The 21,997-nt window shown below is 55.2% G+C and overlaps 1 protein-coding gene across 1 annotated transcript in view; it reads right to left on the bottom strand.

Annotated features, from left to right (window-relative positions):
• CDH22 (cadherin 22) overlaps positions 1 to 21,997 on the bottom strand; it is a 68,595-nt gene that overhangs the window by 5,557 nt on the left and 41,041 nt on the right. The window contains exons 7-9 of the mRNA XM_036245158.1: positions 15,239 to 15,375; positions 4,555 to 4,676; positions 4,320 to 4,437 (exon numbers count right to left, since the gene is read on the bottom strand). Coding sequence (XP_036101051.1) covers positions 4,320 to 4,437; positions 4,555 to 4,676; positions 15,239 to 15,375 — 377 coding nt within the window. The remainder of the gene's footprint in view (positions 1 to 4,319; positions 4,438 to 4,554; positions 4,677 to 15,238; positions 15,376 to 21,997) is intronic.

The following is a 21,997-nucleotide window of genomic DNA, read 5'->3' as shown; positions in this document are numbered from 1 at the left end:
TTCACCATAAATGCTGCTTGTTCTTTTCCTCGTGCCCCGCCGATGTTCCGGGTGCTGCGCCGTGTGCCCTCTCTCTGTCTAGGCTGTGCTGTCCTTTGCTCACCAACTTCTTGCTCTACGGAACACCCTCTCCACCTCCTTGCCCGGGCAAATTCCTCATCCGTCATGCTCCAGCTAAATGTCACCTCCTTTCTGTGGCCTCCTTTCTCCGCTTCCCCGGGAAGGAAGGATTTATGACTCCCTCTCTCTGCTCTGACCACGCAGGCGCTGCGCACACTTCTGTGTTAGCCCTTGTCACATTGCGTTACATTAGTGTGTGCCTGTCTCGTTGCTGGCCCTGAGCCACACTTGAAGAGCGACGTTTGAATGAACCACGACTTTTTGGATAACTTCTGGGGTCCTTGGCTAGTTCCTTGAGCTCTGGCTTGAACTCTAGCCCTCCTGTCAAAGGGTGAGCCAACCCCAGCTGTGACATCTGCCTTCCCCTGGGGAAGAAAGGAGGCGCAGGAGGAAGACGGGGGAGGGGGGAGGGAATGGTGGGGGACGCCTCTGCAGGTACTGCATGCTCTCTACACATCAAGGACTGTGTGGATACTCTAAACGTATAGTAATGTTTAAGCCTTAAACCAGCGGTTCTCAACCTGTGGGTGGCGACCCCTTTGGGGGTCGAACGCCTCTTTCACGGGGGTCGCCTAAGACCATTGGAAAACACATATTTCCGATGGTGATTCATAACAGTAGCAAAATTGCAGTTATGAGGTAGCAACAAAAATGATTTTATGGTTGGGGGTCACCACAACATGAGGAACTGTATTAAAGGGTCGCGGCATTAGGAAGGTTGAGAACCACTGCCTTAAACCAAGAGTTGTGACATTATCGCCATTTTATGTATGTGGACGTTGGTGACTTACCTGAATTTATCCAGTGAATTATTGGCATAGCGACCTTTTCCATCCACCCCAAATCACCCATTCGTCATCCATCTGTCATCCATCCTCCATCCATCCTTCCTTCCTTCCATCATCCATCCATCGATCCATCCATCATCCATCTTCTACCCATCCATCCAATAAATCTTTATGGAGTAACTACTATGTGCTAGGCACCATGCTAGTCACTGGGGGGAAACCATGGAGAGCTAAACCAATAGTGCTGGATCTGAGTTTATATTCTAACGTGAGAGACAAATACGAATCAAATAGACCCACAATTTAGTCTGCAATTACAAACCATGGTGAGGGCTAATGAGGAAAAGTATAGGAAGAGCACCTGCAAGAGGACCTGACCCAGTCTGGACGTCAGGGAGATCTTAGAATAAGTGATGTTATTGCTGAACGCTGAGTGATGAGTGCAAGGAGAGGGACCAGCCCATGCAAAGGCCCTGGGGCTGGAAGCAGCATAATACACTCAAGGAACTGAAAGCAGAGAGGGGGTGACGGCTAAAGTGAACCAACATGAGGCTGGAGGGGGAGGCAGGGGCCCATCATGGAAAGTATTAGAGGCCGTGGTAAGGAATTTGGGTTATTTTCTTAAAAGCAATGGGGGGCTGTGGATTGGTGGGTTTTAAGCAAAGAAGCGACCTAGTGACATATCATTCGTTCATTCGACTGCAGATACTAATGGAGCACCCTCTACGTGTCAGACTATTCTCGCCCCTGAGGATACAGCAGTGAACAACACAGACACGGTCCCTGCCCCTGCTGAGCCTGTACTCTCGCCGAGGAGGTTTCTAATGTCACATACAAGGTGGCTGTCGAAGAGCAGTTCGGAAGCCATTGTGTGTGTCAAGTGTGAGATAATAGCCATAGTGGAGGCACAGAGAATTAGACAGGTTTGAAAAATGAGTGGCTGGCTCTGGCTCAGCCTCAAATTTCCAAGCAAGAACAGAGGACAGAAGAGGATTGTTTGTTTCCCAGGGTGGCTGTCTTTGGCCATGGAGCCATATGTTTTGAGAGCTCTGGTCCCTGCCACTCCTTCACCCCACAAGAGGGAATCCCCGGGCACTGTCCCTGAGGCCCTGAGCTGCCCTGCGGGGCAGCGGCTGGTTTCAGCTGGGAAAGCCCCGGCCAGCCCAGACCCCTACCCCAAACCTCTAGGTGGAATCCACGCCCACGCCGCATCCATCCATCTGGCCTGACATATATCAGTGTCAGTCCCTGGCTGCAAAAGCAATATTTATAAATCACGTTTCCAAACTGGCTACAAATTTGTACAAAGAAACAGATGGGTTGGGGTAGCCGTTTGTCACCTCGGATATTTATACGGTGAGGAGGAGGGGGCTTGGCACACGGTGGGAAGGGGCTGGGGCACAGGAGGAGGAGGCCTTGCCGTGCTCCCAGGGCTTGTACCAGGTGGTCCCACCAGATGGAAGCTCTGGTGGCCTCCAGTCAAACAGAGGCGTTCGGGGCAGAACCCCAGGCCCCTTGGGCTGGAAAGACTCATGAATTTGGAAAGGTCAAGCCGGGGCTATTTGTGTCTCCAGAGGCCAGCTGAGGATACCACTGGAATCATGAGAAGGCAGGGCTATTCTGGTTGTCACTTCCAAAGAAGGTTTAAAGAACCATGATTCGGAGCCCCCCAAGTCCTTTCCTGAGGCCTCAGCCTTTCCCCCAGGCACTCCCTGACTCTGACACAGTCAGGCCACTAAGGGGTTAAAGCCTGGCACAGCAGGGGCTCCAGGGCCCAGCTCCAGGGTCGTGCTCAGGTGACTTAAGCCCAGTGTCCTTTCTGAAGTGCACTAGGTGTGAACTCTTTTTAATGGCTCCTGGAAATACAGGGGGCTCTGGCTTCAGAGGCCACTGAGGTCTCTCCCTTTGGGGGGAAGGGGTGTAAAGGTCCTGGGGGGGATCCCAGACTTATTCCAGGGTCAGAAGGATCCAACATGTTCTGGCCCCTGGCCCCTCTCTGTCGACATCTGGTCCGGTCACTCACTCACTCCAACCACACAGGTCTCCTCTTCCAGGCCTGCTTCCACCGCAGGGACCTTGCCCTTGCTGTTCTATCCACCTGGATCATTCTTTGCCCAGTTGCCTGCACGGCCCAGGCCCTCATTTCCTTCGGAGCCCTACTCACTACTCATTCATTCAGGTGGCCTTCCCAGACCACCTTATTTAAATTAGCTTCTATTCCTACCCTGGTTTATTTTCCCCTGTTGTGTTTAATACATTTTATTGAACACCTATTAGGTGTGAGACACTGCTTGCTGTGGGCACCTAAGGGGCCAGCATTGAATAAAACAAAGTCCAGACTCTTGTGGCTATTACGTTATCCCCCCCCCCCCCCACACACACAGCCACTTACCATCCCCAACACATTATTCATTTGATTCATTTCCCCCTCACTAGAATGTTAACTCCAAAGGGCAGGGCTTTTATTTTGTTTGCCACTGTATTTTCAGGGCCTAGAACAGGGCCTGACACCAATGCTCAATAAATAATGGCCGAATGAAGGGAATACCATGTTCTAGGTACTAATCATATACCTCGGTAGCCCTCATCCCCTGGGAGCGACCTAGCCACGTGAGGTGCAGACATGTTCAGCCCCCACTGTACAGATGATGCAAACTGAGGCTTACAGACGTGCCGGCCTTGCCAGAGTTGCAAGAGAGCCACCAACTGAGCCTGGACAGGGACCCAAGTCCACTGACCGCCTCCTTCCCTCAGTCTATTCCTCAAAGGTTCAGACTTTAGGTTCTCGGGAACTTGCTGGGGCACGTTTCACAGTGGGATCAGCTCAGGCTGGGCGGGCAGTTTCCTTTCAAAGTAGTGAACTAAGGCAGGAAGTGTAAGGGATCTGAGACAGGGTTTGAACCTGTCTCACTGATTCCCTGTAGGCCCTGGGTGGGTCCTTTACCCTCTTAGGGTCTCAGTTTCATCCCTGAAAAATGGAGGGAGTGGTAAGGAAACCACCTCCCCGAGGGCTGCAAGGATGCAAAGAGCAAGGTGAGATAAAGCACTTTTTAAATGGAAGGGCAGGGATGTGTACATATAGGGTTATTTCAACCTTCACTTAGACCGAGGCTCTTTCCGCCGGTCCTCTGGCCCACCCACTCCTCTTGGATGGCTCATCTTTCCATCTACCACCTGTACCCTTGAGATGCTCCCCCTCCACTGGGCCACCTACCCCCTGCTTGTTCTGCAGGGTGTGGCCATTGGGCTGGGTAATAGCTCCAGCTTGGCCCCGACTTTCTGTGTGACCCTGGACCCAACACTGGCTCTCTGGGTGTCTCAGCCTCTCCACCAATAATGTGGAAAGAAGGCAGTCAAGCTAGGCTCCTCCCTCCATGCGCCCTAGGATTTGGGGGCTCAGAGGTAACTCACCCTGAATGTCGAGCAGAGAGAAGTGAGGGTTGCTGGGAGCTTCAGGCACCAGGCGGAAATAGAAGCGGTGCCCACCCTGGGGCTCGTCTCTGTCTACCACGCTGATGGTCTGGATGAGCTAAAGGGTGAGGAGGGCGCAGGGGGCTGATGTGAGGCCAAGCTCACTCTGGGCCTGGGTACAGGAGCCCCTGGCCAGTCCTGGCAGCAACCCTCAGCCCCAGCCCCTGGGTGGTACCTGGCCTGGCTTGGCATCCTCACACACGGCTGCCTCGTAGGGTGTGGCCAGTTCTGGGGGATTGTCGTTCACATCCAGGATTCGGATCCTTAGGGATGCCCGGGAGAGCTGGGCATGATTGTCTGTAACAAGAGCACAGGAGGAGGGTGAGAGGCATCGAGTGGGGGACCTGACAACCCCCACCTGCTGCCGGACAAGATCGGGCAGTGGGGTCACACTGAGAGACTTGTGGGTTGCTCAGGCTGGTACGAGGACCAGGACTGAGGACACCTGGCATAAGTGGGTTAACAACACCATCACTGTCACCACCACCACTGCCATTAGCATCAGCACCACTGGCATCATCATCGCAACCTTCACCACCATAATCACCGATACCACCCATCGCCATCACCAACACCATCACCACTGTCAATATCGCATTACTATTACCACTACCACCATTAAATCATCACCTCTACCACTGTTAGTATTCTCAATGCCACCTCTACCGACATAACTATCAGTACCACCATCACATCCTCATCACTATACCCTCACCAGTGCCATCCCCACACCTGTTACCATCACTATTAGACCATCACCATCAGAAGCATCGCCACCACCATCACCTTGATCACCTCTACCACATCACACACAGTAAGGCCATGACTACCACCACCCTCACTCCACCACCCTCACCAGCCCCAACATGACCCCGCCATTGTCACCCACACCACTGTCACATCACCACCCGTCCCGCCTCCAGCCACACCACCATGGCTGTCCAGCTCCACGTCATCACCATCGTGCGCAGAGACGGCAGCTGGAGCGTTCATGCCCATTATTTCAGGTACCCTTGGAGAAAACCTGTGGTTTGGTACAATTTATATGCCCATGTTTCAGAAGAGAAACTCAAACATGGAGGAGCTTAAAGACTTGGTCAGCTGGCAGCTGAACCCCAAATCTCTGCTCTTTTAAGACCCAATCCTGAGAAGTAGGTCTTGGTCTCAGCCTCATGGTGTTACTCCCCCGGCCCTGAGTGTTGTGGGATACGACATAGTAGGTTCTAATACGTTTGTTGAACAAATGAATGAAACCTGGAAGGATTTAAATGGACAGAGGTTCGAATGCCAGTGTTGGGTCTTGGGTAAGACTGTCCCTTCTCTGACACCAGTTTCCACAGCTGGAAAATGAACGGAGCATAGTGGTTAAGGTCCAGAACTCTGGAGCCAAGCGGTTCTGACCCCAACTCCGTCACTTGGTAGCTGTGTGACCCATGCCAAGTCACTTGTCTTCTCTGTGCCTCAATTTGTTCACCAGCAAAAGGGGGTGTAGTAAACATGGGTAGGTTAAGAGGACAGACTGAGTTAGTTTCTGTAAAGCCCTTGAAACTGTGTCTACAACACACAGCAAGTTGCTACATAAGGATTTGTGGAATAAACAAACACCCTGGAAGGGGCTGTTCAGCAGTGGCATCAAGTCACTAGGATGTTGGGACACCTCATCCCAGACTGTCCTCTCTGAGCAATACCCAGAATGTTGGCCCTTTCTGGCTGCCCCCCCAGACCTCTGAGTGCTCAGTGGTGCCCGGTCCTCAGAGACCTCAGCCGTGCGTCCATCCCTGACATGCTCTTCAGGGCCAAGCTCTGGGAGGGAAACTCCCCCTTCCAGGCAGTGATTCGATCCTGGGTCTCTGGGGGCTGGCAGGGACCTAATCTGGAGGCAGCCTGGAAGCTTCCAGGCAGCCAGGAGCCCCGTGAGTTTTGGGGGGAGTGGGACTGGTCGGATGCCTCTTCCTCTGAACTCAGGGCCCGCTGCATGCGGACTGCAGCTGCTGTGTGTTGATAGAGAGAAATGGAGACGGGGAGGCAGGTGCAGCCACCTCCTGGGCGTCGGGGAAAGGAGGGGGGATGAGTCTTTAATTAACTCAGACCCCGACCCCTCTCTGGAGCTCCCCTTAGGCAGGGGCACCTTATCTTCTCAGCTCACCCAGATCTGCCGCTTCAGCGATTAGAGGGGTCTTTCCAGGGGCGAGAGATGGGAGTCGTGACAGAGGATGCTGGGTGAGCCGTTATTTTTAAGAGCGTGGTGCTGGAAAGCTTAAACAGACAGATGGAGGGTGCTTTCTGGAGTCGGGGAGGGTGAGGCCCAGTGCCAGGAAGAGGCACCTCTCTCCCTGCTGAGGCAGAGGGAGGGTAGGGGGGTGGCCAGGGCCTGAATGCCCTTCCTGGGCACCCTCCCCTGCAGTGGGGGCGGTGCAGGGACTAGACGGAGAGACGGAGTCCCGTGGACAGGCAGGAAGGAGACCTCAGGACAAGTTCCTCCCTCACTGGGCTGCCACCCTGGGTCCACAGCTGGAGAGGCTCCCGTATGGCACCATTTCTTTGAGTTCTGCTGGCATCTCCTACCTCTTCTTTAAAAAAAAACAAAACTCCAGCTTTATTGAGATATAATTGTCACATAACATGGTGTAAGTTCAAGGTGTACAGTGTGCGATGATTTGATACATGATTGTGAAATGTTTACACAGTAAGGTTAGTTAACACATTCTTCATCCCGCATAATTACCATTTTGTGGTTTTTCTGCCCTCTTTCAAAGTGCCCCAGGTCACCTCTTGGGAAAGCCCTGAACCCCTTGGCACCAGCCAGGGTCTCAGATCTAAGAGGTGGGGCAGCTGAATAAGCCCTCAGGGGGGGGAGCCTCTATATTGCCAAGGTTACCACCTGCAAAGCTTATCCCAGGGACCCCAGAATTGGGGGCTGGCCTGGAACCCCGGAGCTTGTGGGCCAGCCCAAAGTCAGGGTCCAGTGCCCTTGATATCGCAGTGGTCCCCAGCCTGGCTGTGCATTAGTCTCCTGGGAAGTCTTTAAAACACACAGATGCCCAAGGCTTGGTCACTGATGGGTGGCCAACCGCTGCCCTGGGGTGAATTGCATGTGGGGGAGCCCAGCCTGTGTCTCACCTCTGACTGACTTCCTCTGGAGTGGTCCTAATCAAGGTTAGAATCATTTATAAGAATTGATAATCATAATAATTCATACTTTTACCTCCTTAAATGTTTCTGGTATAAAACAAAGAATCCATCCATTCAGTAGTCTTCACCTTTGTGTAGAACTTTCCAATTTATAATAAACTTAATCTCTGAAATCATTTCATCCTAGAAACAACCTGTTAAGGAGGTCTTGTTAAACCCATTTTGTAGATGAGAAAACTGAGACCCTGAGAGGGGCAGGACTTTGCCCAAAGCCACAGGCAAGTCAGCGGTAGAGCTGGTTTGGGTGCTAAATCTCCGGACTCCAGGTCCAGTGCTCGGTCTCGATACAGTGTCTGTGGGCCCTGTAGCTGCCTGGATATTTGTCCAAATTGCTCAGACCCAGGCCCACACTGACCTCACCCAATGGCCAGCAGCGGGTGCCCTCACCAGGGGACAGATCCTCCATGTCCCCCCCCAACTTGGCATCTCAGTTCAGCTGACTGACATGCAAATTAGTTTAATTATTTCTTCTTCTAAAATAAATTATATTTTGCAGTAGCTGCAATATGTTGTGTCAGGCAAAATTACATTCAATATTTTTAAACTAATTGATGCAGCCTTGAGGAAGCCTGATTGACAGCCCAGAGCGGAGCAGGCCTACAGCCTTAGCGATTCCTAAATTAAAATTAAACGTGCTTCGGCCTGGTGCCTCCTCCCTGTGCTGGCTCCCCATTCGTCTGGGAGGTGGGGGTGACGCCCTGGGGGGCTGAGGGGCTGAGCAGCTCAGACTCGGGGCAGAGAATGGCTGTGCAGTGCGGGTGGGTCTCTTACACTTTGGCCCCAGAGTCCCTTGTGTTTAACAGACAGAGGGTTGACTGAGCAATTTGGAGCCGAGACTTCTGGTTTTTGCTGACAATTATGGATTGAGCACCTTCTTTGTCCCAAGGACACAACAGTGAACAAGACCAGCTTGGTCTCTCAGTCTAGTGGCAGGGGCAGACATTTCTCCAGACTATGAAAAAGATGAGAGGTAAAAAAAAGTTCAGGAGCTGTGAGAGTGTGGAGCAGGAAGTCCCGCCCTGGTGGGGCGCAGGGGTGTTTCTCCGGAGTCAGTGACCTTTAGGTTGAGATCCAACCAGGAAGTAACGTGAACCCATTGTTAAACCAATCAGGTGAAGGGGATGGGAGAGTGTCCCAGGGGGTGGGAACAGCATGTGCAAAGGCACTGTGGTGGGAGCTGGCTCTAGATAATGGGTCTGGATTTCCTCCAAGGAGGACCCCAACCCTTGGCAGCTACTCACCTAGTATCTGAACCAAACTGAGCTTGAAGGGCTGGGGGCCTCTGGGGAAGGAAGAAGAGATGGGGCCTGGCCTGGAGACTGCGGGGGCACTACGAGGAATGTGCCCCTTCCCAGAAGAACCCCAGCAAACATACACTGAGCACCTGCTGTGTCCAGGGCCTGTGCTGCCTCATTGCATCCTATCAACCACTGTGGCCAGTAGAGACTAGTATTATAGCTGTTTTACTGATGAGAAAAACAGCTTAGAGAGGAAAAGAACCTGCCCAAGGTCTCATAAGGAACAATCAATGGAGCCGGGATTCGAACCCGGGTCTGGTTCCGACGAGAGAGTTTACCATCTTTAGCTGTCTGAGCCCTGCTTGTTTTCCAGGTCCCAAACAAATGTCCCTGCCTCCTCCTGGGAGCTTTCCTTGACTGCCTCAGTCCTGGGCAATCAGAGTCTAAGTCCAAGTCCCACATGTCCACAAGGCCCCATGGGCTCTTCCTGTCACCTCCCTGGCCTTGTCCCTCAGCCCTGTCTCCCTTTGGCTCTTCTTCAAGCGTTCTCCTTTCCCTCCTTCAGGTCTTTGCCCAGATGTCTTCTCGGAGAGCCTTGCCCTGATGACCTTATTTAAATGTGTCCCTTGCCATCCCACCGGACACTCCCTCCCCTGCTTTATTTCTCTCCAAGCACATGTCCAACACCCCCTGTGCTTTTCTTGCTGAACTGGCTCCTCATCCACCTCCCCCACTAGACAGTCAGCAGAATTTGGCTGTAACCCCAGCACCCGTGTGCCACACGACTCTGTCTCTGGACCGAGGTTTTCTCATCAGTAAAACAAATGGAGTAGGACTTGGAAGTTCTCCTTGGCTGTCAGAGAAAGGGAGAAGCCCAGAGACAGAGGCCGGCTGCGGGAGTGGGGGAGAGGTGGGGAGTGAGAGTGGGGAGGGGGGCTGGGAGAGGAGGGAGCGGGGCAGCTCAAAGGTACCTCCTTCCTGCTCACTTATTGGGGGGGGGGCAGGAGCAGAGCCCAAAGCCTCTTCTCCATCATCTCCCAGCCCCTCCTCTTCCCAAAGGAATTAAATTGCATCGAAAACACCAGGCTCTGATTAGAGCTGGCCAGCTGGGCAGGAAGATTTATCATCCCAATTACCAGTCGGCCAAGACAAGCAGGCAGGACGGTGAGGGGGCTGGGTGAGCAGGTGGGGTGCTCCAGGGGAGGGGGTGTCAGGACTGTCAACGAGTGGACTCCGTGCTCTTCCTGCCCTGTCCACACTCATCTCCGGGAGAAGTGGGAGGTTCGGGTGCCCCTCTGTCTCTCAGGGACTTGGATGAGCTATCTGTTTGGCTTCCCCAGGGAGATTGGAGGCTTTGACCTTGTTGGGGTGCAGTTTAGTCCTCCAAACGGCAGGGGAGGGCTTCTGGGTGAAGTGGGGGCCCCAGAATCGGGGCTGTGGGGAAAGGTTTCCTCCCTGGGGCTGAGCTGGCCCTGAAGTTCTGGGCTGTCCTACTGAGACTCTATGGATGTCACACAATCTTTGTTCCCGTCGGCATCTGTAGGCAGTGAGGTGGCAGAGGATGCCGGAAGTTACCTAGTCCAAGGGGAGCCCGGGCCGGATTTACATGCCTCTGGTGACGGGGAGTTCGCTGCCTCCCAAAGAGGCCCCTTCCATGCCGGGCTGTGCCAGCCTCTTGCCCGCTCCCAGCCTCTCTGCGCTGCTTCTTCCTGTCCTGGCCCTGCCCGCGTGCCCAGCGCACAGCCAGGCCTGGGTCTTTCTGACAGCCTCCCATCTGTCCTGCTCCAGGCCGGTCCCCTCCTGGCTGCCCTCCCGTCTGAACCTGAGTGGATGTTGGGGACCGAATATCTGACTATGTCATTCTTCTGTCTCCAGGAACTGTCCGCTCCTCACAGGACACCCAGCGCGCGTGCTCGCCTGGCCTGGCCCTCTGGGCCGTCTTCCGGCCCCGCCCCGGGCACACCCAGCGTGGCCCTTCAGAGTGGGCCGTGGACTTCCTGGGCCCCCGGGCTGTGACCTTCCTGTCGGGAGCGGCCAACACCCCTTCTGCGCAGAAAGGCTTCCTCAGCCTTGGAGACCCAACTCGGATGTCCCCTCCTCTGGGAAGCCTTCCTGCCCCTTTCCCTCTGGCTGGGCAAGTCCCTTCTTGTTCCTCCCTAGTGCCCACTGCCCCTCACCTCCACTCCCTGTTGCCATGTCTATCTCCTGTCCACCTGGGAACTCCCTGTTTACCACCGGATCTCAGTGCCCAACCCTGCTCGGTGAGTACCGGGACCTCGGAAACACGGGTTGAGGGTAGACATGGTGCGTTGTGTGTGTGGGGTTGTCCCTGGAGGAAAAAGTACTCTCTGCTACTCAAACCCACCGCAGTGCGTCACCCCATCCCTGCTCCTTCCGTCAGCCCCTGAGGTCCACCTCTGTTGTCCTCCCAAGGGGCAATGGATTGGGAGTAAGAAAGCCACCTCGTCAGTGGATTTGGGCAAGTTGCTTCCTGTCCTTGGGCTCAGGCTCCCCAGTTATGAAACCGGGTGGGGGTAGGGGTGGGGAGGCCGGAGTCCATCATCTGCAACATCCCCTCTCCCCTCAGAGTCTTTCTCTGGCTGTGACTAGCATCTACCGTGTGTCAGGAACTGTGCCGGGCACCTTACGTGCGTGATTTCTAATGTTCACGACACCAGATGTCTTATAGAAAGCACTCGGCGTGATAGAAAGCATTCAGCGTGCCGTCTGGCAGATCGTAAGCTTCAAGTAGACAGAGAGGGCTAGCATTAACAGTTATTACCCCAACCAGCACCCGGTACAGAACCATTTTATAGATGGGAAAACCAAGGCAACGAGAAGGGGGGACCTGCTCAGATTCACACAGCTGGAGCCAGGCAGCTGGAACCAGTTCCTCTCCCTCCTGCTACCCTCCGTCCTAACTGGTGGGCAAGCCCATTCAGCGGCTCAGTCACTACGTATTTATGCACATCTAGGCGCCTGGCCGCTGTGGATGCTGCAGACGCAGACGAGACCCTGCCCTCCCGGAAGGTACTGTTTCCGGGGGAAGAGAGATTAAATGCTCCCACGAATACATGTAGAAGTCATGAAACATGCTCTGTGGTCTGAAGGAAAATCAGGGTGCTGTAAGGTGTGCCTTGGCCTGGGGGGTGACTTGGATGGGGAGGCTTCTGGCTAAGCTGGTGAAGGCTTGGCTCTCCTGGGCATGGATGCCAACCCCTCCAGACCAGCTTAGGGCCTGCTGAGCCTGGAGGAGAGAGCTGGAAGCAGCCCCTCGTACCCCCAACCCCAGCGCTGTCCCCACCCCAGTCTCTTTGAAGTCTGTCCCTTTACAACTGCCCTTTCCACCGAAGGATCCAGACACAAATTGTACTTTAAATTCAATATCGGTCATTAATATTTCATGATTACAAAACGTTAAAGATAATGTCAGGGAAGGAGCGTCGGCATGGGCAGAATGGAGAGGGGAGACAGCATACTAAGTGGTTTGGGAGTCTAGAGGTAATCCGGTATGACAGGCGGCGGCTCCCGCCCGAGCGCCGCTCTCTCCGAGGGGCCAGCAAAGCTCCGCCGCTGTGTATAAATATTTCCCCTCTGATTCTTGTCACCTTATGTTGTTACACCCGGAGCAGGCAGGGCCGTGGTTACCCCTTGAGCATCCCTTGCTTCTGTGGAAGTCAAATGGATACTTCTGCAGAGGGTGCAGGAGGGTCGGCCCACTGGCATTGCCCTTGGGGCCCCAGCAGGCTGCAGGAGGCAGGGGTGGAGCCCTGGGCCCGGGGACTTGCCCTGTGACCTTGCTCAGGGGGCCTTCGCTGTTCCCCCCGAACCTGTTTCCTCATCTGCAACGTGGGGATAATTTTGTTCTTGTCTCCGAGATGGCAGGAAGCTGGAGTGGGTGAATTTTTTTGCGACACACCTGGCTTCATGCCCAGTACTGAGGACTTAGACTTGAGGGGCATCTGGGTGGGAGCTGGGCTCTGGAGTCAGACAGGCTGGGGCTGGAAATTTGGACAGATGCCTTCACCTCTGTGAGCCTCCGTTTCCTCCTCCACACACTGGGGGTAACAGCAGAACGGACCCCTCTTAGGTGGGAGGATTCAACGCCCACTCACTGTGCAGGGCCTGGCTCGGAGTTGGTGCTGGGGTCACGTGCAGTCAGGATCCACAGGTGCCACTAACCGAGCGCTTGTTAAGTACTGGGCTGTTCTTTCCATGCATTTTCCGATTTAATCCTCCCCCCAGCACTGCGAAGTGGAAACCATTCCTCTCCCCATTGATTCATATCCTGGTGAGGGTCAGCAGGGTGTGGAATGCAGCTCAGAGGTGGGGGGGGTATCCCTAGCCCAGTGGCCAGTCTTCCTCTTCCCCATGGTCATTTTTTGGGGACTGGTGGGTAAGACAGGGGTGGGGTTCAGAGAGCAGCGAGTACCAGGAAAGGGGTGTCCACACAGCAATGCTATGGTAGAAACTGGGAAGCAAACTTGGTCCAAATTCCAGCTCTGCCCTGCACATACTTGGGCAAGTCTCCTAACTCTCTGAGCCTCGATTTCCCTAATAGTAAAATGGGGACTGATCTGTTAGAGATTATGATTCAATAAAAGTACACCCTAGAAAGCAACTAGCCCCGAACATATATTCGGTAAACATTGTAAACTGTCCCGGGGGAGAGTCCCCCGCATTCTTGCAGACTTTGTATGTTACTCTATCTGCTTTCTGCAAGGGACCCCCTGGGCAGAAGCACAGTGCTTAGCCCCGGAGGGGATGTGCTTGTGGGGAGACATCAAGCAGTGCGACAGGCGGCTGGAGGAGATGTAACTGTGGGAAGGGACAGGAGGCATGTCTGCAGCAGCCAGGCCAGTGCCCCTGGCTGCCCAGGGAGCAAGGTCAGGGAGGCAAGGAGGGGGAGCTGTCTCCCCCCAGTCCAGCGGCCACTTCCTCTCCAGCCACCTTTGTTCTCTCCCTTTCATGCGGTGGCGGCGAAGTGGATTCAAAGGCTTGGGAGCAGCAGGCACTGAGGTTTGAGCCAGCTTTGTATTTTCTTTTAAACTGAAGTTGAAAGAGACGAAGGGAACTTCAGCCTGGGGACTTCCTGGGCCCCAGCCCTGAGAGGGGCTGGTGGGCCTGCACAGCGGGAGAGCGCCGCAGGAAGGGAAGGCGGCAGAGGCTGGGGATCTAGGAGGTGCAGCGGGGACCTGGAACTTCGCCCGCCTGAGGCTCGGACACCAGGTATCCCTGTTGTCATGATGCTGACTGGCGGCTGTGCTGGTTTCGGAGGCTTGAGGGCTGCCGGGGTGTGGGAGTCGGGGGAGCAGGTCCAGGTAGCCTGGCTGTGGCTGCCCAGGAGGCCGGAGCTGCCCCTTCTCCTGGGGCTCGGGGAATCCCAGTGCTCTGAGCTCATCTCTGTGGCCTTCCTTATCTGGACCCCATGTCTCAGGCCACCCCCTTCTCTCCCAGTTCATACTCCTTCCCAGCTGCATCAAAGTGTGCATGTGACACACACACACACACACACACACACACACACACTTCACTCTTCCAGAAACTCGAGCCGAGCACCTTGGAGTCCTCCGTGACCTCTCCCCATCTCTTCGTTCCCCATCATCCCATCCGCACGTCCTGTTGGCTCTCTCTTCACCCGTCTCTCAAAACTGATCACTTATCGCCTCCTCCATAGCTATTGCCCTGGGCCAGGCCACCAGCTCATCCCCTGGCACCATCCCGCTGGCTCTGGCCGAGCCCCTGCTGTCCAGCCTCAACGCAGCGGTCAGAGATACCTGTCAGGCATCAGCCCTGCCCTGCTCAACCTCCACCACTCCCACCTCCTCTGGAGTAAAGGCCAAAGACCCTACAAAGGCTGGCCACTCTGTCCCTCACTACACACCGGCCTCCCTGCTGCTCCTCCAACAGACTGGGAAAACCGCTGCCTCAGGGCCTTTGCACTGGCTGTTCCCTCTGCCTGGGACACTCTTCCCTCCGACGTGGGCACGCCTCCCTATTTACTGAGGTCTCTGCTGAAATGTCTCCTTCTCAGAGAGGCCTTCTCCTAAGAGAAACAATGCTCCCTTCCTCCCACCCCTGTCCCCTGCTTTCTCCGTTCCCTGGACAAGATGTATGCCCTTTCTGTTTGTTGATGGGCTAGCTTTTGCCAATGCACACAGAAGCTTGTCTGTCTTGCTCAGGCTGTGTCCCAGCCTCTCAAACGGCTTGGTATGCACTGGGTGCTCAGTAAATGCCGAGGGAGAACAGCAACTTCCAAACTGGCCCTGCTCTTTAGGCCTGGGGTCCTTCCCACGTCTCTCTGCTCCTGCCCGTTGGCATCTGCATCCCTCCCACCCTCCATCTTTGCCCCGTTCCTTCCTCTTTGCCTGCCTCCGCCCTGCTCCTCAGTCTCCACCCCCTCCACAGCTGCCCCGTCCCCCAGCTCACCTGCCTCCATGGCCAGCACCGTGATGTTATGCCAGCCGGCGGTCTCACGGTCCAGTCCCTTGCCCGTCACGATGGCACCCGTGTCCGCATCGATATCAAAGATCTGGTCCAGATCTGAGTCTCGGTCAATGGCGTACCTGATGGAGGTAGGGCAGGGCTGATTGAAGGTGCCCAAGCACCAGCTGGAACCTGTGCCCATGACCCCCCAACTCCACCCCACCCTACCCCCCCAAAGGGACCAGCTGCCTGGGAGACACAAGGAGCAGAGAAACTCTTTCCCACAGAGGAAGAGTGGAAAGGGATCTGGGTTTGCGTCTCAGCCTCACTGGGTACGTGCTGTGTGGCCACTGGCAGCCCTCAGTCTTTCTGGGCCTCAGTTTCCCCAGCTGGGTAATTGGGCAAACAGGTGTCGCGAGCGCTGGAAGTGGGCAAGTCACTGTGCTGACAGAGAGTTAGCACTTGCTGGATATTCACTTCTTAGCTTTCCGCCAGCAGTGACCCTGGAATTGGGCTTGAGGGGGACTGTATCGGGCAGGGACAGGAAACAGCCCGCGGGGAGAGCTATTCAGGACCCGGAAAATGGCGCAACATGGCTAGGACTGGGGAGTGGGCGAGAGCCGGGCGGAACACACAGGGCACGGGATTCAGGGATTTGGTGTGTTCTGGGGGCCAAGAGGAATTTTGAGCAGGGCCAAAGGGGTGGGCTCTCTGGCTGCCTGGGAGCAGAGACTTGGGCTGTGCTGCTGTATCTTGGGGTTCGGGGAACAGCCGGCTCCCCCCGCTCCTGCCCTGCCTGCACAGCACGCAGGAACTAATCTGCGGCTTTTCAGCTGCCCAGTGAAAAAGCCCTTTGTTCCGCCTTCTTCCCCAGCCTTTGTGTGGCAGCTCCAGGCCTGAAAGGCCCGTGTCCAACACATGTCTCGGGCGGCAGCCCAGAGAGGCCCCGCCAGCGCTGGCCGCCGCTTCCTGCGCTGATAACGCAGGCGGGGGTGCCGCCGGGCTGCGCGGCGCACAAAGGCCTCGAATGCCAAGCAAGGGCTCTTTGTGCTGCAGGACAAAGCCGCTTGGTGGGCGGGGCTCAGCCCCAGGCCCTGGCCCCTCCCCCAGGCTGGAGAAACGGGCGCTCACCCCACCACCCAGAGTGGGCAACTGAGGCCCAGGGAGGTGAGGACACCAGAAACACCCCTGCTGGGGGCCCCAAACCCTGACATGACCCCTGAGTGGGGCCTTGGCTGCATCACCAAACTTCTATGCACCTCAGTTTCCTCATCTGTGGAATGGGGATAATGATACCCAGTGGGACTACACAGGTCTGAAAGTAGTCCACTGCTACTTATTCCACCTGTGTGACCTTGGATAAGTCACTGGACCTCTTTGGCCTCTGTGTGCTTGTCTGGAAAAGGGAGTTATTCATACTCGCCTCCCACTGGTGTGGGTTGGAGGAGGTGACGCACAGATCTGGGCAAAGGTGACAGCCCTTATTCTTTTTTTAAAAATTAATTTTAATCCTCACCGGAGGATATGCTTATTAATTTTTAGAGAGGGGAGGAGAGAGAGAGAGAGAGAGAGAGAGGGAGATAGACATTGATGTGAGAGAGAAACATTGATTGGTTGTCTTATGTACATGCCCTGACCGGGGATCGAACCCACAACCTTTCAGTATATGGGACGACGCTCCAACCAACAGAGCCACAAGTGGTAGAGGAAGTGCAGGCTCGTGGCTCACTGCAAAGGGCTGTGTATCTGGCTGTAGTGGGCACTACAGCCAGTCTCCCGAGTCCCCACTTCATGCTTTTTCCTGTCCCTAAAGTGCTAAGCCGACAACCTCCTCGCCCCTGACCGGCCCAGGTCCTCCTGGTCCTCCTACAGTGCGCGGGAAGGTTCAGACCAAGGTGATCCTTCCTGTCACAGGTACAGCACTTAACAGTTTGCAGCTTGCTTTTCCCAAGACATCTCTCCACTCCTTTCTTTATGCCTAACAACTGAGTGCCTTCTCTGTGCTGCTTTGCACTGGGCCCCGGGGACAAAGGGGCAAACGCGAGGAATGAGGTCCCTGCCTGGCATCCCGTGGGCTGATAGGATCTCCTCGTTTTGCAGATGAAGACACTGAGGCCCAGAGAGGAAACCTGCCGAGCTTAAGGCTGCCAAGAATGGATCTGAAGGTTGTGTCCTGCACAAAGGTAGGAGGCTGAAGGGGGAAAAGGGGGGGTGCAGTCCAGCTAGTGTCCTGCTTGCCAAGTCATGTCCTCACCCAGAGTGTCTTCTCAAAAGTGCCATATGGGCTTACAATGACCCTGTCCAAGGTTGCACAGGGACTGTCACAGAATTGGAATTTGTACCCAAGTCTGGGACTCTATACCCAGAGTTCTTTCTGGCTTGTTGACCCATCCAAAGCTGCAGAGCGTGGAGGTCCCTTGGCCCCCAGCCTGGCCCTGTCAGATGTCTGCGTCCCAAGAAGGTAGAACCAGACTCTGGGTGCTGGCTCAGCTGGAAGGATGGATGGAGACCTCCTCCTGCATTTTCAGGAGAGGGCCAGGGGATGACAGCCTGGGGCTCCCGAGGGCGGGGCAGGGCTCGTGGGAGGATGCCCACGCCTCATGGCTTCTCCTCGCCTCTCTGCTCACTCTCCTCTCTTCTCCCTCCTCCTCTCCCTCCTCCCCCACCCAGCTTTTCTCTTTTGTTCCCTCCCAGAGGGAAAGGGGGAGCTGGAATCTAAGTGGAGGCAGCTGTTCCCAAGGCCAGGGAGAAGGGCTGCTATTAACTAGCTGAGGACTTGAGGCTGCAGGTCAGCGTGGCTGGCTGAGCCCAGGTGGTTTTGTTCCAGCTCAGGGAGCCAGGGAGTGAGTGGGAGGGGGGCTGGGCACGGCATGTGGCCAGGAGTATGGCCTGGCAAACACGGGGGTGGGGAGAGGCTTGCGTGCCACACGTGTAGGTGCATGAGTTGTGAGTCTGGTCTGCGTTGTGGGAGGAAAGTGTGAGTGTGTCTGTGAGATACTGCGTTGCAGCTGGAAGAGCAAAGGCTTCAGAGGCCTGAGTCTGGATCCAGGTCCAGGATGACCCAGGTGAGTCACAACCATCTTTGAGCCCAATTCTCAGCACAATGGAGACGATAATCCCACCTGGCCAGTTGTTGGCAGGATTCAATGCCCAGCTGGGGGATAAGGTACCTAGCTGAGTTCCAGGAAAATTACTTCGTGAGAACTATTGTTGTTCTAATTATTATTCAGAAATGTCTGGCGAGGGGTACACAGAAGTCCCTCCGACCAGTGTGTGGTCTGCGTGCCTGGGGGTGGGAGGCACCATGTATGGGTGTTGGAGAATTGCCAAGAGGCCTGAGAAGGATAGGAGGCACCCGTGGGTCTAGAAGATTCTGCTCGAATCTCACCATCCTGCTTCTCATTCCAGGACCTGGAGAGCAGGAAGGGGAGCCAGAGCAGGCGTGGGGGGAAGAGCGCAGTGAGGGGGGTAGTGCCAGCTAGTGTGTGTGTGTGTGTGTGTGTGTGTGTGTGTGCAAGGGAGGCCTGGGAGTGGGAGTCAGGCGTGCAGGTCTGCTGCCCATCTGCCTAGGTTTGAAACCTAGCTGTGTGACCTTGGGCAAGTCATTTAATCTCTCTTTCCTTCAGGTTCCTCCTCTTAAAAATGGAGATGATGATGATGATGATACCAACTTCACAGGCTGGTTGTGAAATGAGACAAGTGACTACCAAGAAAACACATAACAGCACTGGGCACCTGCCGCATGATGTCCAAACTAGCCCTTATTTTTATTTGCCAAGCAAGACTTTGTGCCAGGCCTGGGTAAGGGCTTTACTTGCTTAAGCTCCTCAAATCCTCTCAGGTACTGTCATCAACCCTCCCATTTTACAGATGAAGAAACTGAGGCGCAGAGAAGCCAGGTGCCTAGCCCTGGGGCAAAAGGGCTGGTTGGTGGCAGAACCAAGTTCCCAGACCACGTCTGCCCAGAGCCCCAGGTCCCAGAGCACCCTCCTAAGGGCCAGCCAGGTATACCCACCAGCTCCCATATGCTAAAAACATCACGGAACGTCCCTGTGGCCCAGGTCAGGGTGGGGGAGTGGGGAGGGTACTGCTTCCTGGCTTGGGTGTGCATGTGGTCTCGGACACCGCATATACAGGTGACTAGCTAGTACACACAGGCGTGATGATCATGAAGTCTGCAGGCTCTGGCGTGCTCCTGTGTGCGCGCTTATGTACATATACACCCGGCAGGCTGAACCCTGCAGATCCTACTCCAGCTACTAGTGTGGGGGACTCTTTAGATATGAAAGGGCTGCCCCTCAAATCAAGTAACTTCTCTCTGCTCACTCTACCCTGTTTGTGGCTCTTTCCCTCTTACCCCCACCCCTCTTAAGGCACACACTCAAAGGGCACACAGAGCCCACACACGATGCCTAGAAATTTGTATGTGGTTAGTACTGGTTGCAGACCACTGAGAAAAATGGTACTATCCAAACACACAATCCTCCCTCCAGCCCCGGAGCACGGAGCAAGAACCTGATCTACAGTAGACATTTGATACCCACATTTGAAAGAAATGAATGAGGCAGGTACTGCCATGATGCCCATTTTAGAGATGGGAACACTGAGGCCTGGAGCAGGTGCAGTGATTTCCCCACAATTCTACAACGGAGCTGGGACCCCCACGTACACTGAGCCGCAGCCACTGTGGAGGGCTGGGAGCACATTCAGCGTGCTCTCCCTCTGGGCCAGTGTGCGCTTTCCTGTTTTTGATGTTCGGAGGAGACTCACGTGGCTGGGCTGGTAAATGGACAGTCTATTTGCAAGGCTGCCCATTCCAGAGATGGGCCCCTCTGAGCACTCTCCTCCCCCTGCTTCCAAGGCTTCCCACTGCCTAAGGCTAAACGTCAAGGTCCTTCAGAGCCTGTCCCCTCTGTCCTCATCTCCCAACCCTCTCACGGGAGCTCATCCAGCGGATTTCCCTGCTCCTGAACTTAACTTCCTGGCCCTGTGATTCTGTCCCTGCCACCTGGCCCTCACCATCACTCCACCCCGGAGTGCCCTCTTCCTATTCCAACCCCATCCTTTTTGGCCCTGCGGGGCCACCTGGGGGAAGCCTGTGTTCACATCTCTTCTCCTGCAAGAGCACTCGTCCCTCCTGCAGCTCCTTCGTTCTCAAGCCCCTGCCTCAGCCCAAGCCCACCCAGACCGAGATCTGTCACCAGAGTCATTCACATGGCGTCCAGTCTTCCCATTGGCCCATCTCTGTGCCTCTGCACAGGGGAAGGCGTGGCACACGTTTGGGCACTGCATTAACCACAAAGAGAGTAACAAGCAAGGTGAAATGGCAGGAGGCAAGAAGCCGACAATCATGTGTTAAAGCCCCATTTCTTTCCCTTTCAAGGTGAGTCACATCAGACCAGTCACTTCTCCTCTCTGACCCTCAGTTTCTTCATCTGTACAACAAGTAAAAGAGCTTCTGAGGCACAAATGCAACACTCTGTGGCATCTTCCACTCTCCCCAGTGCAAGGACTCAGAAAAATCACTCTATATCTGCATTTCTGAATTTCCCAGGCACCCACTGTGCTAGGCCAAACGGCCCAGGATATCACTTTATGTCTTCATTTTCAGGAACACACCAAGCTTTTTCCTGCCTCAGGACCTTTGCACCTGTGCTTCCCCACATCTTTGCATGCTTAGCTCTCTCTTTATCATTATGACCTCTGCTTATTTGTCAACTCCTTGACCACTCAATCCCAAGTAGCTCCCAGTGGCCCCCATCCTCCCTATCCCACTACCCTGTTTATTTTCGTCATATCTCTTATAAGCAATGATCCCTTTTAACCACTTGTTGACTGTCTCAGGAGAAGGCAAAGTCCATGTGGGCAGGGACAGGGTCTTGTCAACACTGTTTCCGCACCTCCTGGAGCGGTGCTGGACATGACTCAATGCATAGGTATTGGCTGAGTCCATGACCCTCAGAACTAGGGAGCTGGGATACAAGCCAGGCTCTGGGCACGTGGCCTGTGAGGTCCCCTCTGTCTCCCACAGCCTCTCACTGGCCCCCTTTTCCATGTTTGTCTCTACAGACTGGGGTCTCCTCTCCAGCTCTGCCCTTGGCTGAGTCGTCTGGTGGCATCCCCAGGCCTGGCTCAGGGCCTGGCACGGAGGAGGAGTTGGGTAAATGTTGATGGTGTTAAATTGGACCTCTCTCAAGCTCCTCACCACCCACATCTGAGGAGCCCTGGGAAGGGGCCAGCAAGGAGATGAAAGGTTTCAAAGTTGGTCCTTTCCGTGCAGATGGAGCGGGGGCGGGAAGAGGTGAGTGAGGGGTACGAAGGGCGCTACTGGAGAGGAGGGGAGCAGGTGGATGGAGCACTGACCTCGGAGGCAAGGAGTCGGCTTCTACTCCTGCTTCTGAACTCACTGTGGGAGCCCGGGAAGCCTCCTCCCTCCTCCCTCTCTGGGCCTGTTTCCTGGCAAATATGGGTGATAACGCACCCCCACCCCCAGAGGTCTGGGGCCCAGACAGGGGCTGACAGACTGTCCAGCAGCCTGGGTGGAAGGGCAGCGACGAGTTCAAAGGCGGGCTGGTTCTGGCAGAGCCGGTACAGCTCCCGGAGAATGAGCTCCTCAGCCCGCTGGGGGTGGGGGGTGGGGAGGGGGGGCACTGTCCTTGCTGCCTGGGCTCCTGTCACTGCAGGGACCCCAGCCGCCCTCTTCCAGGCTCGTCTACCACTCCTCTGCCTCTATATGTCCCACGAGCTGCTCCTCGCCTGGAC

Source organism: Molossus molossus, unplaced genomic scaffold, assembly GCF_014108415.1.
Source record: "Molossus molossus isolate mMolMol1 unplaced genomic scaffold, mMolMol1.p scaffold_m16_p_6, whole genome shotgun sequence".
NCBI lineage: Eukaryota > Metazoa > Chordata > Mammalia > Chiroptera > Molossidae > Molossus > Molossus molossus.
The sequence above is the reverse complement of the archived record's forward strand: the minus strand, read 5'-3'. Positions and strand labels throughout refer to the sequence as shown.